Below are 18,035 nucleotides of genomic sequence, written 5' to 3' on the forward strand. Positions count from 1 at the left end.
CCCTTAATGTTCTTTCTTCAAAGGTTAGCCTATTCTTGTTCCTAGGACATTAGACATCTACCTTTTATGTCTGCCAACAGAAATGAACGATTAAAGAGACCCTGGGAAAATGTGCCATGTAAATTGCCTCAATGAGTATTATTTCAATTATAAAGAGAAAAAGATGTGTTTGAAAAAATTTGAACTCCAATATTTTTTTAAGTTGCTCTAAACTAAACTAATATCCTTCCCAAAATAATGGCCGCTTCCACCAAAATAAAAATAACCAGAAAGAGAATTTTCTTTAGCCAACTCATTGTCTGTCAAAAATAATTATATCAACCTTGAAAAGAAAAAACACTGCCATTTATTAAGAGGTATAGAAAAGGAGAGGCACCCACTGTTATATAGAGACCAATCTAGAAATTCATTTACTCAGGCTCCCTCGTGAAAAAAAGCATGGATGAATTAGCCTACCAGTCATCTCTAATTTATCAATGGGTTGCACTCCAAAATTTATTTGTAAGTCAACAGTTTGAAACTCAGAACATATTTTCTCATAAGAACAAAGGGTAGTTAGGGTCTCTGACCAGCTCACGAAAGCCTACAGATTGTAAATCTACCTCAGCCATGGAACTGCTGGTATCAGTCTGCAGGCTGGATCCTGATAACAATAGGCCACAGTACAGGAGAGAAGAATAAAAGGATCTCCTTTTCCCTTCCTGTTGCAGAGCAATTTAAAGAAAACTTTCCCAAAAGGTCAAGCTTAGGTATAATACCACCCGTTCCCCTAATAATCCTGCCCAATGTCTTTAACCTCTCTTAAAGCCCTCAAGGCTAACGCAACCCCTAGTTTCATGTTTGTTGAGGTAGAGGTCAGCAGGCTGAGCAGCAGATAGTAGGGACTCAGCTCCGATTTCTTGTATGTGAGATATGGACACCAACTCTAGATAAATTGGGATACAGAGAAAGGACTCTGTTCACGGATGTTGGGTCCATAGGTGGCACTAGCCATAAGGGGCAAGGTGGCTAGTCAACTATTGCAAGAATCAAAAAATTAAATATCAGTTGTGACATAATCCTACAATGAAACTGGAGGAAACAAGCAAACACAAAATCCAGAAGCTTAACTTCACAAATCAGCCCAAGGTAAAACCACCAAGTGGGCCAGGTCCTTTTTGGCAACTTTCCCACCCCTTCTTTCACCTTCAAGTAGCCATCTGAGTTGCCTACTGTGGCACTCTCCCAAGATCAGGCCATGTCCCTTCCTCTGACTTTTGCCTAGGTAAAATCTCTCAGTGCTTTCCTGGGGAATATGAGAGCATGATGCACTACCATCAGAAATCACGTGTGCTTCCGTGCTAGTGAGAGAATTGATTGCCTCCTCCCACAATGCCTTAGCTTAATGAATATGCACAACTCCAGAAGTGCTTGTAAAGTGCTTAACTGTGAGAATTTCATACACCACAGCTATCCAGTAGGGTGGGTATTTTGGAACCAGGGCCTTTCAGTGTCCACTTAAACTATACCTATAGACAACTACCTACCTCACCTATATATGTACATACCAGGCCTAGAACCAAAAACCTCTGGAGAGTTGATATCCCCAGGAAATCTCCATCCTCTGATTTTAAAAACAACCATTTATTGAGCTCTATATAAATATGGGCCAAGCACCACTGTATAAATTATCTCACTTAATCCTTAGGACTACCTTATGAAATGGTTGTCATTATTAGCCTCACTTTACCAATAAGGAAAAAGAGGCACAATCCATCTAAAAAAAAAAAGGCAGGGAAAAAGTAAAAAAGGAAGAGACAACAGGACAAACAGAAAACAAATAGCAAGATGTCAGATTTAAACTTAGCCATTCAATAATGACATTAAATGTATGGTCTAGACACCCCAATTAAAAGGCAGAGATTGTAAAATTGGATTCAAAAACAAGAAAATCCACTTTAAATATAAAGGAAAAGGATGGAAAAAATATACCATGCAAATGCAATCAAAAGAAAGCTTGAGAAGCTATATTAATATTAAAGTAGATTGTAGAATGAGGAATAGTATCAGGGGTAAAGAAGAATACTTCATTTTGATAAAGGGGTCAATTCACCAAGAATATATAATCCTAAGTGAGCATGCACCTAATCACAAATGTTCAAAATACTTGAAGCAAAAACTGACAAACTAAAAGAAGAAATAATTATCACAATTATATTTGTAAATTTCAAAACACCTCTCTCAGTAATCGACAGACCAAGCAGACAGAAAAATCAGCAAGGATACAGAAGATTTGGAACGCCACCAACCGACCTGACCTAATTGGCATTTATAGAACACTGCGTCCGACTAAAACAGAATACACATTCTTTTCAAGTGCATGTGGAATATTCACCATGGTAGGCCAGCTGCTGTGTCATAAAACAAGTCTCAGTAAATTTAAGAGGATTTAAATAATTCAAAGTAAGTTCTTTGACCACAGCACAACTAAACTATATACCAATAACAGAAGGATATCTGGAAATACTGCAAATATTTGGAAATTAAGCAACAAACTTCTAAATACCACATGGGTCAAAGAATAAATCACAAGGGAAGTTGGAAAATATTTTGAGCTGAATGAAAATGAAAATACCACACAGAAAATTTGTGAGATGCAGCTAGAGCAGGGGTTAGAGAGAAATTTATAGCATTGAATTATTAAATGTTTATACAACGCCCCACTCACCAACATCAGAATATTATGCAAGGAAAAGTAAAGAACAGAGGACAAAACCCAGCTCTGAATGCAACTCCAATCATAGAAAAGTGAACCACTGCAGATAAGAGGAGAAGGTTTAAGTGGTATCAAAAGTAGGTCTGAACTCCAAACTGCTTACCTTAGTAGTAGATGCTTGCTGACGATTCACATCTAGGCTAATAAGAGGTTAGATCCAGGAAGTTCAGTGAAGGTAGGCTGGAGAAGGCAGGGGAGTCAGAGTGAACAAGAGCAGCATGTGCTAGCAGAGTTGAACTCTGATCCCAGGACAGAGGCTGTTACTCTTGATTTTAAAATATTTCTTGCTAAGAATGCGTTTTCCCTGAGGCCTAATACACTTATCTCCCCCAGAAATAGCCTCTGGATGGGTTCTGTCCCTAACTGACGGAAGATTAAAGATGCTGGGATTGTAAGCTCGTTAAACTCTTGTTAATTCCCAGATATCATCCCCATATTATAATCACCTGAGGGACTGTTGTTTTTAAAAACTACTCCAGGCCTGCATCCCCAGGAGAATCTGATTCAGTATATTTAGAGTGGGGAGTGGAGCCTAATGTTTTTGATTAATTCTGATTCTGATGATTCCCAGTTTGCATACTGGTATAAATATTACCACTAATAACAATTGCTAACAGTTACTGAGTACCTGCCACGTACTAGGTCCTCTTTACGTGCTTTACATGTATTGTGAGATTTAATTCATGAACAAAAGGGCACTGTGAAGACCAGGTGAGGAAGTGTAAGTGGAGTTCACCCCACTCAGAGGAAACATACAAGGAAAATCATCTTGACCTCGAGGCAATAACTTTTCAATGATCTGTAAATATACAAAAAATATGATTAACACAGATTAAGGTGATAGAAGGACTGGTGACATCAGGCTTAGTCATGAAAACAAGACTGAAAAAGTCTTGAGGCAACATGGAATAGTATACAGAGGTATGATCCAATCCTGGGCTAGTGTGATAACAGGTTGGCTTCAAGGATTCTGAGCTCTACCAAAATTGGTCTGAATTCTCAATCTGTTCAACATTCTTTCTCCTCCAGTGCCAAATTAGGATTAAACCAGATCCAAAAAGACCTACACCCTCTAGATCTGAGTAGAAATAGGTTGGCTTCCTGAACATCTAAATCCTTCATGAAGTCTTCCCAGATCAACCTGTTGAGAACAAAACTTCCCAAATCACACAGTCTGAGGTCATTCTTCCTCTGAGTACTCACCATCATCTTAAAATGTAACTGGACCTCAGATGGCATGTGGTATGAATACCTTACTCATTTTACATCTCATTTCCTGCTTGTATATCTTGTAAGCATGATCTTTTGTCTGTATTATTGATGTCTTGGATCAATTATCATGGAAAGCACAAAAGGTGCCTGCATAATAGTACCTGGCAGTGGTATACCTAATTACAGTTTATAAATGTTCTTTGATGATAATATATGTAACCCTAGAAGATACACACTGCATTGAAATAAAGATCCTGAAAGCCTTGAATATAGTACAATAATACCATTCTGGTTAAAATTTTGTGAGGACAGGGGAATAGCTCTTTATCAGTCTGATACTCAAGTCCAAGGACATCTATCATCTGACAAAAACCAGACATTGTCTAAGTTAGAGTTTAAGTACCAGATCATTTTCTAGCTCCTATCCCTGAAAGGAAGGCTATTTCCCATTTGCAATGATGCATTTCTCAAGTTTATGTGCTCTGTGCTCAGTCAAAATCTTCTCCTTTCCTTCTTCCTCCATTAAACACCTCCATTTAATACCGCATCAAAGGAATTAAGCTTTGTTAGCCTGACCTATGTAGAAATGGTCATTATAGCTTAAAACGGAACCTAAGAATCAGAAACAAAGAGCAATTCTTCTTACATTAATGTGTATCTTCTCAGGTTGCCACACACTTCCTTTAGTCACTATTTCCAATATCTCTCCTATTGTTATTCTCAATTATCACGTCAATTTGTGTTTATAACTACAACAAAATCTGTATTCAATTAGCATGAATTAGCATCTTTTAAAGAAGTCGTCCTTTTATTCTCAAGTTTACACCAACTAAAATCTCTTTGGACCTGACAGGATATCTAGGAATGTTATTAAAAATTTCAATTAAAAAAATTAAACATTTAAACTTGCTTCTGATAAGTAATAAGATAGAATATATTATGTGATAAGATAGAATAATATAATATTGTAATATTATAAGCTTCATTCTACCTAAGAGGCAACCTTTAGAGATCAGTATCCACAAAAACGTAAAAAAAAAATCAAAGGCCAGGCACAGCTTTTAAACTAATGAGATCTTATGTTGCTGGGATCATGGAAACCAAACAATGATCACATGAGTTTTCTGATCTTTACAAACATGCTTATAAAAAGTAAGGCCATCATAAATCCCAGTTTAAGAACCTGGTCCCAAATATTCAAAAATGTTTTCCTGGACTAAACCAAAGCATCAGAGACCTGGGTGCCTGAGATGCATATTTTGGTGTCATTGTAGAGATATCCTTAACTTGAATGAGCTGAGGTGTTGGCCATCAGCTAACATTGAGGTCCATTACAAGATATTGATACATCCCTTTGTTTTATTTACTGAAAAGACAGGACCACTTCTTTATGAGAATGCAAAGGAGAAGTTTCTTTAGGCTTCATTGCCAGAAAATGTTATTCTCCATCACGACTGGATTTTTATTTACGGACACTGTAATTCCTGTAACTGACCACATTACCTTCTCTGTGTGGCCTGACAGGTTTTTCAGAGCCAATTCATGACACAAGTGTACACAACATTTGGGGGTATTGGCCTCACTTGGGGCATTAGTTTCACTCAGAAATCAAATTTTCTTCTTTACTTTTATTTTTTTTTTCTTTAACATTTTGAAGAGTGTGGCCCATTTATTTTTTAACATCTTTACTGGAGTATAATTGCTTTACAATGGTGTGTTAGTTTCTGATTTATAACAAACTGAATCAGCTATACATATACATATATCCCCATATCTCCTCCCTCTTGCATCGCCCTCTCACCCTCCCTATGCCACCCCTCTAGGTGGTCACAAAGCACCAAGCTGATCTCCCTGTGCTATGCGGCTGCTTGCCACTAGCTATCTAGTTTACGTTTGGTAGTGTATATATGTCCATGCCACTCTCTCACTTCATCCCAGGTTACCCTCCCCCCTCGCCATGTCCTCAAGTCCATTCTCTATGTCTGCGTCTTTATTCCTGTCCTGCCCCTACGTTCTTCAGAAGATTTGTTTTTTTAGGTTCCATATATATATGTTAGCATACGGTATTTGTTTTTCTCTTTCAGACTTACTTCACTCTGTATGACAGACTCTAGGTCCATCCACCTCACTAAAAATAACTCAATTTCATTTCTTTTTGTGGCCGAGTAATATTCCATTGTATATATGTGCCACATCTTTTTTTTTTTAACATCTTTATTGGGGTATAATTGCTTTACAATGGTGTGTTAGTTTTTGCTTTACAACAAAGTGAATCAGTTATACATATACATATGTTCGCACATCTCTTCCCTCTTGCGTCTCCCTCCCTCCCATCCTCCCTATCCCACCCCTCTAGGTGGTCACAAAGCACCGAGCTGATCTCCTTGTTCTATGCGGCTGCTTCCCACTAGCTATCTACCTTACGTTTGGTAGTGTATATATGTCCATGCCTCTCTCTCGCTTTGTCACAGCTTACCCTTCCCCCTCCCCATAGCCTCAAGTCCGTTCTCCAGTAGGTCTGTGTCTTTATTCCTGTCTTACCCCTAGGTTCTTCATGACATTTTTTTTTCTTAAATTCCATATATATGTGTTAGCATACGGTATTTGTCTTTCTCTTTCTGACTTACTTCACTCTGTATGACAGACTCTAGGTCCATCCACCTCACTACAAATAGCTCAATTTCGTTTCTTTTTATGGCTGAGTAATACTCCATTGTATATATGTGCCACATCTTCTTTATCCATTCATCTGTCGATGGACACTTAGGTTGCTTCCATGTCCTTGCTATTGTAAATAGAGCTGCAATGAACATTGTGGTACATGACTCTTTTTGAATTATGGTTTTCTCAGGGTATATGCCCAGTAGTGGGATTGCTGGGTCGTATGGTAGTACTATTTTTAGTATTTTAAGGAAACTCCATACTTTTCTCCATAGCGGCTGTACCAATTTACATTCCCACCAACATTGCAAGAGGATTCCCTTTTCTCCACACCCTCTCCAGCATTTATTGTTTGTAGATTTTTTGATGATGGCCATTCTGACTGGTGTGAGGTGATATCTCATTGTAGTTTTGATTTGCATTTCTCTAATGATTAATGATGTTGAGCATTCTTTCATGTGTTTGTTGGCAGTCTGTATATCTTCTTTGGAGAAATGTCTATTTAGGTCTTCTGCCCATTTTTGGATTGGGCCGTTTGTTTTTTTGTTCTTGAGCTGCATGAGCTGCTTGTAAATTTTGGAAATTAATCCTTTGTCAGTTGCTTCATTTCCAAATATTTTCTCCCATTCTGAGGGTTGTCTTTTGGTCTTGTTTATAGTTTCCTTTGCTGTGCAAAAGCTTTTAAGTTTCATTAGGTCCCATTTGTTTATTTTTGTTTTTATTTCCATTTCTCTAGGATGTGGGCCAAAAAGGATCCTGCTGTGATTTATGTCATAGAGTGTTCTGCCTATGTTTTTCTCTAAGAGTTTGATAGTTTCTGGCCTTACATTTAGCTCTTTAATCCATTTTGAGCTTATTTTTGTGTATGGTGTTAGGGAGTGATCTAATCTCATGCTTTTACATGTACCTGTCCAGTTTTCCCAGCACCACTTATTGAAGAGGCTGTCTTTTCTTCATTGTTTATTCTTGCCTCCTTTATTAAAAATAAGGTGACCATATGAGCGTGGGTTTATCTCTGGGCTTTCTATCCTGTTCCATTGATCTTTCTGTTTTTGTGCCAGTACCATACTGTCTTGATTACTGTAGCTTTGTATTATAGTCTGAAGTCCAGAAGCCTGATTCCTCCAGCTCCGTTTTTCTTTCTCAAGATTGCTTTGGCTATTCGGGATCTTTAGTGTTTCCATACAAATTGTGAAATTTTTTGTTCTAGTTCTGTGGAAAATGACATTGGTAGTTTGATAGGGATTGCATTGAATCTGTAGATTGCTTTGGATGGTAGACTCATTTCACAATGTTGATTCTTCCAATCCAAGAACATGGTATATCTCTCCATTTGTTTGTATCATCTTTAATTTCTTTCATCACTGTCTTATAGTTTTCTGCATACACGTCTTTTGTCTCCTTAGGTAGGTTTATTCCGAGATATTTTATTCCTTATGTTGCAATGGCAAATGGGAGTGTTTCCTTAATTTCTCTTTCAGATTTTTCATCATCAGTGTATAGGAATGCAAGAGTTTTCTGTGCATTAATTTTGTATCCTGCTACTTTACCAAATTCATTGATTAGCTCTAGTAGTTTTCTGATAGAGTCTTTAGGATTCTCTATGTACAGTATCATGTCATCTGCAAACAGTGACAGCTTTACTTCTTCTTTTCTGATTTGGATTCATTTTATTTCTTTTCCTTCTCTGACTGCTATAGCTAAAACTTCCAAAACTAGTGGTGAGAGTGGACAACCTTGTCTTGTTCCTGATTTTAGTGGAAATGGTTTCAGTTTTTCACCATTGAGAACGATGTTGGCTGTGGGTTTGTCATATATGGCCTTTATTATGTTGAGGTAAGTTCCCTCTATGCCTACTTTCGAGAGGGTTTTTTTTAATCATAAATGGGTGCTGAATTTTGTTGAAAGCTTTTTCTGCATCTATTGAGATGATCATATGGTTTTTCTCCTTCAGTTTGTTAATATGGTGTATCACATTGATTGATTTGCGTATATTGAAGAATCCTTGCATTCCTGGGATAAACCCCACTTGATCATGGTGTGTGATCCTTTTAATGTGCTGTTGGATTCTGTTTGCTAGTATTTTGTTGAGGATTTTTGCATCTATGTTCATCAGTGACATTGGCATGTAGTTGTCTTCCTTTGTGACAACTTTTTGTGGTTTTGGTATCAGGATGATGGTGGCCTCGTAGAATGAGTTTGGGAGTGTTGCTCCCTCTGCTATATTTTGGAAGAGTTTGAACAGGATAAGGTGTTAGCTCTTTCTAAATGTTTGATAGAATTCACCATCTGGTCCTGGGCTTTTGTTTGTTGGAATATTTTTAATCACAGTCTCAATTTCAGTGCTTGTGATTGGTCTGTTGATATTTTCTTTTTTCTCTCTGGTTCAGTCTCAGTAGGTTGTACTTTTCCAAGAATTTGTCCATTTCTTGCAGGTTGTCCATTTCATTGGCATATAGTTGCTTGTAGTAGTCTTTCATGATCCTTTGTATTTCTACAGTGTCAGTTGTTACTTCTCCTTTTTCTGTTCTAATTCTATTAATTTGAGTCTTCTCCCTTTTTTTCTTGATGAGTCTTGCTGATGGTTTATCAATCTTGTTTATCTTCTCAAAAAAACAGCTTTTAGTTTTACTGTTCTTTACTATTGTTTCCTTCATTCCTTTTTCATTTATTTCTGATCTGATCTTTATGATTTCTTTCCTTCTGCTAACTTTAGGGTTTTTTGTTCTTCTTTCTCTAATTGCTTTAGGTGTAAGGTTAGGTTGTTTATTTGAGGTGTTTCTTGTTTCTTGAGGTAGGATTGTGTTGCTATAAACTTCCCTCTTAGAACTGCTTTTGCTGCATCCCATAGATTTTTGGTTGTCGTGTTTTCATTGTCATTTGTTTCTAGGTATTTTTTGATTTCCCCTTTGATTTCTTCAGTGACCTCTTAGTTGTTTAGTTATTTAGTAGCATATTGTTTAGCCTCCATGTGTTTGTATTTTTTACAGATTTTTTCCTGTAATTGCTATCTAGTCTCATAGCGTTCTGGTCAGAAAAGATACTTGACAGGATTTCGATTTTCTTAAATTTACCAAGGCTTGATTTCTGACCCAAGATATGATCTATCCTGGAGAATGTTCCATGAGCACTTGAGAAGAATGTGTATTCTGTTGTTTTTGGATGGAATGTCCTATAAATATCAATTAAGTCCATCTTGTTTAATGTATCATTTAAAGCTTGTGTTTCCTTATTTATTTTCATTTTGGATGATCTGTACATGGGTGAAAGTGGGGTGTTACAGTCCCCTACTATGATTGTGTTACTGTCAATTTCCCCTTTTATGGCTTTGTCATTACTCTGAACTCTTTTTCAAGTAGAATGCCTATTTCCGCTTCACTTGTTTGGTCTGGTGGGTTTTTACCTTGCTCCTTCATCTGCTGTGTGTTTCTCTGTCTTCTCATTTTGCTTAAATTAGTGTGTTTTCGGTCTCCTTTTTGCAGGCTGCAGGTTCTTTGTTCCCATTGTTTTTGGTGTCTGCCCCCAGTGGCTAAGGTTGGTTCAGTGGGTTGGTTAGGCTTCCTGGTACAGGGGACTGGTGCCTGTGTTCTGGTGAATGAGGCTGGATCTTGTCTTTCTGGTGGGCAGGACTGCGTCCAGTGGTGTTTCTTGGGGGTGTCTGTGACCTTATTATGATTTTAGGCAGCCTCTCTGCTAATGGGTGGGGTTGTGTTCCTGTCTTGCTAAATGTTTGGCATAGGGTGCCCAGCACTGGAGCTTGCTGGTCGTTGAGTGGAGGTGGGTCTTAGTGTTGAGGTGGAGATCTCTGGGAGAGCTTTTGCCATTTGATATTACGTGGAGCCGGGTGGTCTCTGATGGACCAATGTCCTGAACTTGGCTCTCCCACCTCAGAGGCACAGGCCTGACACCCAGCCAGAGCACCAAGACCCTGTCAGCCACATGGCTCAGAAAAAAAGGGAGAAAAAAAGAAAGAAAGAAAATAAGAAGAAAGAAAAGAAAGTTATTAAAACTTAAAAAATTTAAATTAAAAATAAAAAAATTAAAACATAATTTAAAAAAAAGAAAGAAAGAAGAGGGCATCCAAACCAAAAAACAAATCCACCAATGATAGCTAGCGCTAAAAACTATACTAAGAAAAAAAAAACGGACAGACAGAACCCTAGGACAAATGGTAAAAGCAAAGCTATACAGACAAAATCACACAAGGAAGCATACACACTCACAAAAAGAGGAGGAAAAATATATATACCTATATATAAAAAAAAGGAAGAGAACAACCAAATCAATAAACAAATCTACCAATGACAATGAACTCTAAATACTAATCTAAGGTAAACATAAGACCAGAAACAAATTAGATGCAGAAAGCAAACCCCATTTCTACAGTTGCTCTCAAAGTCCACTGCCTCAATTTTGGGATGATGTGTTGTCTCTTCAGGTATTCCACAGATGCAGGGTGCATCAAGTTGATTGTGTTGATTGTGGAGATTTAATCCACTGCTCCTGAGGCTGCTGGGAGAGATTTCCCTTTCTCTTCTTTGTTCGCACAGCTCCCGGGATTCAGCTTTGGATTTGGACCCGCCTCTGCATGTAGGTCGACTGAGGGCGCCTGTTCTTCGCTCAGACAGGACGCGGTTAAAGAAGCAGCTGCTTCGGGGGCCTGGCTCACTCAGGCCGGGGGGAGGGAGGGGTACGGATGTGGGGCGAGCCTGTGGCGGTAGAGGCCGGCGTGACGTTGCACCAGCCTGAGGCGCGCCGTGCGTTCTCCCGGGGAAGTTGTCCCTGGATCACGGGACCCTGGCAGTGGCGGGCTGCACAGGCTCCCCGGAAGGGGGGTGTGGATAGTGAGTGACCTGTGCTTGCACACAGGCTTCTCGGTGGCGGCGGCAGCAGCCTTAGCGTCTCATGCCCGTCTCTGGGGCTCCATTAAGCAGCGCTCTTAATCCCCTCTCCTTGCGCACCAGTAAACAAAGAGGCAAGAAAAAGTCTCTTGCCTCTTCGGCAGCTCCAGACTTTTTCCCGGACTCCCTCCCGGCTAGGCTAGCCGTGGCGCACTAACCCCTTCAGGCTGTGTTCACACAGCCAACCCCAGTCCTCTCCCTGTGCTCCGACCGAAGCCCGAGCCTCAGCTCCCAGCCCCGCCCGCGCCGGCGGGTGAGCAGACAAGCCTCTCGGGCTGGTGAGTGGTGGTCGCCCTGATCCTCTGTGGGGGAATCTCTCCGCTTTGCCCTCCGCACCCGTTTCTGCGCTCTCCTCCGCGGCCCCGAAGCTTCCCTCCTCCGCCACCCGCAGTCTCCGCCCGCGAAGGGGCTTCCTAGTGTGTGGACACCTTTCCTCCCTAACAGCTCCCTCCCACTGGTGCAGGTCCCATCCCTATTCTTTTGTCTCTGTTTATTCTTTTTTCTTTTGCCCTACCCAGGTACGTGGGGGAGTTTCTTGCCTTTTGGGAGGTCTGAGGTCTCCTACCAGCGTTCAGTGGGTGTTCTGTAGGAGTTGCTCCACATGTAGATGTATTTCTGATGTATCTGTGGGGAGGAAGGTGATCTCCACATCTCACTCCTCCACCATCCTGAAGGTCTCTCCCCTCCCTCCGATGTTTGTTTGCCTCCATTGACTAGAATGAACTTCCACGAGAGCAGAGTTTGTTTTGCTAAAGGTTGTACATCTGGTGCTTAAGAGGCACTCAAATATTTTTTGATTAAATCTTTCATAGGATTCTCTATAGCAGGTTTTTTGTAAGTAAAATTTTACTGGAATTCAGTCATGCTCATTCATTTCCATATCATCTATGGCTGCTTTCACACTATAATGCAGAGCTGAGGAAGTCCGAAAGGGTCCACATAAGCCCACAAAGTCTCAAATATTTATTCAAAGTCTCAAATATTTACTATCTGGCTCCTTACAGAATGATTGCTGACCCCCAACAGCACTCACTTGTCCTTCATTTCTGAAGTTAAACTGCAAGTGCTCTAGGCACAGGAGTTAGGTCTTAATACTGTGTATGTAAAACAGAAAACCTTTAAAATAGCTATCGAATAGATTTTCTTCTTCCAACATAAATTATTTCTGATCAGTTAAATTCAAAGTTAGCATTTTCCATCCTCAGTGCATTTCTAGCAAGGCCAAAAGCAAAGGTTACCTGTGTTCAATAATTTGGGGGAGAGAGAGGAGAGATTCTGATGCTAAGTAGCAGCAAATTTTCACAATCATGACATCTTTAAAATGTGAATGCAACATAACAACTGGAAAGCTATTCCCTGATATGTTTCTAACAAATGATTTTGAGGTGAACCATAGTTATTTTCTCATTGTAAAAATCATTCTAACAATGTATCATGTTTTTAATGCCAGGCACATTATGGGTGCACAACAGTCATTGAATGGATCACTCTCCCATAAATAATCACTGTGCTCATCAATTTTTGCAAATTATAATTACCTGAAAAAGGGCATCAAGATTTATATCCCTGGGCTTCCCTGGTGGCGCAGTGGCTGAGAGTCCGCCTGCCGATGCATGGGACACAGGTTCGTGCCCCGCTCCGGGAGGATCCCACATGCCGCGGACCGGCTGGGCCCGTGAGCCATGGCCGCTGAGCCTGCGCGTCCGGAGCCTGTGCTCCGCAACGGGAGAGGCCACAACAGTGAGAGGCCCACGTACCGCAAAAAAAAAAAAAAAAAAAGATTTATATCCCTTTGCGAATTCTAAAATACACTCAGAATGTCTCAATCTTTTTAAAAAATAAAGCCTTTATTGTCATTCTTTCTCTTAAAAAAAATTAATTTGCATAGTTATCATTGGTTCTAAGGAACTGAAGAATAAATGAATAATTCTAGGCATCATTTCAGCCCACTGTCTACCCCAGGTACAGAGGTAAGCAAATAGGATTTTCTCATATTATTGGATAAGATGTCTGTTATTTGGAAACATTGTAGTCCATGGACTAAGACACAAATAAGAAGAAAGAGCTGGGAATCTTATCTTTGCTAAGTTATTTTGAATAAGCAACAATATACACAATGATATACAATCATTTGAGAAAACTATTGTTTATTTAGAAAAAGGGTTACATGGGTAGAATTCATTAGATAAAAAAACTTTATTTTAAAAATGTCACTGTGAAACTTTTCCAGATTAAAGTTAAGCAATACAAAGCTCCTGTAGCTGTAGACTTAAAAGACGATTAACTTTCGATCCCCCCGCCCAGATTTTTCTAACATAATTACAAGAAAAAATGGCAAGGGACAAGGGAGTGCTGGTACCTTTTTTTTTTCTAACAGGTTTTAATGTCTTACACATAGTATATAAAATGATTCCTAGGCATTGCATAAGACACTGCTCCCACTCTGATTTTTACTAATATTAAAAACAGGCCAAATAATAAATTAAAACTGAGTTTTTAAATGAGGTAAATTCAAGAGGGTTCAATAATTGTTTATTTTCCATTTCAAACCATAAAAAGGAAGCATTTCAAATTGAAAAAAAAAAAAACTAAACTCAGGCAATATTTAGTTAACCTAAAGGGAAATTCTGTACATATGTAACCTTATTTGCTTCTTGGAAACTGTATACAGCACATTGTGCTAAAAATATGGAAGTTAATACTTTCAGCCATTTACTGAAAATAAACATGTAGAAACTAAGCAACAAGTTAAATACAATAATGCACAACTCAACAATTTTAAGTTTTCGGCATGGAGCAATAGAGCAGATCACTGAATAATTTAAGGAGATGCAAACGGGCCCTCTTCGTTCATAATTCTTGGCAATCTACTCAGGACAATAAATTTCTGGTCACAGCTGAACAATTTCATTCCAATCTCATCTGAAAGAAACAAAGTGATTATATTGATAGATAAGAAAGGCATTGGTAGGGGGCAGGGAGGAAGGAGAGGGGATGGATGGAAGGGGGAAGGAGGGACAGATGAAAGGAGGAGGGAGGGAGGGAGGGAAGAAGGGAGGAGAGGAGGAGGAGGAAGGAAGGAAGATTTAAGAAAATCAATGAGTTCTGTCAATAACAAAGGCTTGAATTAAGTCCCTAAATAAGGATGAAATATTTGTGTATTTCTTATTGCCTATTCTTAGAAACCACTAAAGATAGGTACATTATGATGAATTTAAAAAAAAACAAACCACAGAACATTTTGTCTGTGAGAGAGGGAAAGGGGGAGTGGGGGGAGGGGAGGGAGGAAAAAATGAAATAGAATTCCACAGGGACAAGCAATAGCTTGTCAAAAGTAAACAGAACACATAACCGTGAAAAGGAACCAATTTTACCTGATCAACAAAAAAAGAGAAAAATGACATCACATTTTTCACAAGGACATGATTTTAATAGTTACTTATATTAAGATGCAATGTCTGCTAAATTATAAAAATTGCTTTAAAAATATATTGACTTAATTATACTCATTTCCTTTCCTTTATGTATTGACATTTTTCAAATACTGCATATTGAAATAAATTCAAAACATGATCATTACAACATGTGGCAAATAGTTTCATATCTGCCTAACATTGTTCTCATTCAAATTTTAATCTAATGCTTAACGCATTAAACTTTATTGATGAAAATACTACATTCACATATTTCATTAAAACCAGAGCTAGAAGGGCCTTAGAAAATAATCACACTTGCATGATATGCTGACAAATAATTTACATATCGTTTCTATACAGTATTCTGTTCACACCATGTATAATCTTGACATTACCAATTATAATTATAGATACATTAATGTTGAACTTACAGTTTTAATACTTAAAAATCATTGTTCCTGTTCATCACTGATGAATGGATAAACAAAATGTGGTACACATCCATACAATGGAATAGTATTCAGTTATAAAAAGAAATCAATTTCTGATACATGCTACAACATGGATGAACCTTGAAAACATGATGCTAAGTGAAAGAAGCCACATATAACAAAAGGCCACATATTGCATGATTCCATTTTTATGAAATGTCCAAAACAGGCAAATCCATCGAGACAGAAAATACATTAGTTGTTTCCAGAGGCTGCAGGAAGGAGAGAATTGCAGGTGACTGCTAACAGATGCAGGGTCTCTTCTGAGGGTGATGGAGATGTTCTGGAATTACTGGTGATGGTTACAACACAGGGATATACGAAAAACCACTTTTAAATGGAATATTTTATAAGAACTTCATCTCAATTTTTTTTAGCTGCAAAAAAAGTCAATGTTCCAATAAAGAGAATCACGGTATCAGCATGATCATAATTAGAATAAAAAATGCCTATTATGAAAATGTCATAATTACTGGGCAAGGGAAATTCTGATGACACATTTAAGGGCATATTAAAGGATAAAACTGCTATTGCTGTTAAAACATGTGAAGATGATCTTTCCCAGGAACTGAAATTAAAATTTTTACAAGAAGCCAAAATCCTCAAGCAATATAATCATCCCAATATTGTCAAACTTATCAAAGTTCGCACACAAATACAGTCTATCTACATGATTAAGGAACTGGTTCCAGGAGTCGATTTCCTCTCCTTTCTGAGAAAGAAGGATGAACTAAAACAGTTAGTGACATTTTCATTAGATGCTGCTTCTGGATGGCAAATCTCGAGTAAACATTGTATACACAGGAACCTTGCTGCAAGAAACTGCCTGGAGGTGAAAATAATGTTCTGAAAATCAGTGACTTTGGAATGTCTCATCAAGAGGATGGTAGTGTGTATTCATCTTCTGATTTAAAGCAGATTCCCATTAAATGGACAGCACCAGAAGCTCTTAATTATAGGAGATATCGTTCTGAGAGTGACGCATGGAGCTGTGGCATCCTCCTCTAGGAGACCTTCAGCTTAGGGGTCTGTCCATACCCTGGAATGACAAATCAGCAAGCACAAGAGCAAGTGGAAAGAAGATACTAGATGTCAGTCTCTCAGCAGTAACCAGAACATATTTATAAAATAATGAAGTCTTGGGATTACAAACTTGAAAACCACCCCAAGTTCAGTGAACTTCAGAAAGAACTGCCATCAAGAAGAAAGTCACATAGTGATGAAACAGCACCAAATTCAGACTTCAGGACTCTATCTTCCAGCAGAGTAATATTTTATTCTCATTAATAATAAGTTTATATCACCTTACCTGGAATATTCTTCTTCTTGTTTATTAACTAGTTTTTTAAATATGTGCAACTTTAACCATTGTAATAAGAAAGCACAGGTTCTAAATGCAAGAGATCCCTCAAATCTATCTTTTCACATCTAGGACTGTTTATGTTTCTCAAAGGGTTTCTACTTCAGGCTCAGTTCAGAGTTGACTGTCCTCCATCCTAGACACCTCTACTCTCTCAGTGCTATAAACTGCATTGGTAATACCATCTGTGCAGGATACACTCCAACAAAAGGTAGCCTTCCACTATGCTAAGACAAGATTACATTTGTAAACATCACTTCCTATTGGGAATTATCTGGACAACTTTTAGTAAGGTTGTCATTTCCCTCTGTTCCACCATGCCCTCCTCCTTTGTCAGGGCATCAGAAAACTATGCATGAAATGCCCTCAAAGAGTACCCTTTCAGGGTTGAGGAAGTTGATTTTAAATGATGTTACTTTATAGACAGCTGTGACAGCAAGAACGAAGTCTGAAACGTTAGGTCTGGGTGAAAGAGCAGCTAGACTGGTGATCAAAATAGAGAAGAAAGGCAAATAGAAAATCAGCCTTATTATCAGAGCTATGCCTTTATAAACACACACACACTTTCTATTTTTATGATCAAAAAGGTCCTAAGAAATGTTTCAATAGTTCATAGACTCCTCATAAAAGAACCCTCTGGGGCTTCCCTGGTGGCGCAGTGGTTGAGAGTCCGCCTGCCGATGCAGGGGACACGGGTTCGTGCCCCGGTCCGGGAGGATCCCACATGCCGCGGAGCAGCTGGGCCCGTGAGCCATTGCCGCTGAGCCTGCGCGTCCGGAGCCTGTGCTCCGCAACGGGAGAGGCCACAACAGTGAGAGGCCTGCGTACCGCGAAAAAAAAAAAAAAAAAAAAAAAAGAACCCTCTGGATGGCAACAAAATTTATTTAGAGAAACTATAAAATACAAGCCCAGTGAATTAAAAAATTATTCCTGGTTAATCCTAGTACGTGTACACATACACACACAGGCACGCACATGCCAAGTACAAAGGTACACATGGATGAAGTTGACAGAAGAGTCCAATGAACATTTACAAGAAAGAAAGAAGTTACAGGAGAAAGATATAGGGACAGCCATCCTAATTCCACTTTACTCCTTCATTTACCCTTAAACTGCTGCCTAGCAATTCTTATCATAGCAAACACACTTCCTGAGGTATCCCAAGTGGATAAAATGGAACAGTTAAAACTAGGATTCTACTGAACTGAATCTCAGCATACCCAGGGGTGCCTCTCAAGA

The 18,035-nt window shown here is 38.9% G+C and overlaps 1 protein-coding gene across 4 annotated transcripts in view; it reads right to left on the minus strand.

Annotated features, from left to right (window-relative positions):
• Nucleotides 1-14,821: 14,821 nt before the first annotated feature.
• THOC2 (THO complex subunit 2) overlaps nucleotides 14,822-18,035 on the minus strand; it is a 102,372-nt gene continuing 99,158 nt past the window's right edge. For all 4 annotated transcript variants that reach the window (XM_082865209.1, XM_082865208.1, XM_082865205.1 and 1 more), the window contains one exon: nucleotides 14,822-16,475. In XM_082865209.1, coding sequence (XP_082721335.1) covers nucleotides 16,441-16,475 — 35 coding nt within the window. In that variant the 3' untranslated portion in view covers nucleotides 14,822-16,440. The remainder of the gene's footprint in view (nucleotides 16,476-18,035) is intronic.

The sequence above is a fragment of the Leucopleurus acutus genome (assembly GCF_964270905.1).
Source record: "Leucopleurus acutus genome assembly, chromosome: X".
NCBI classification, from domain to species: Eukaryota; Metazoa; Chordata; class Mammalia; order Artiodactyla; family Delphinidae; genus Leucopleurus; species Leucopleurus acutus.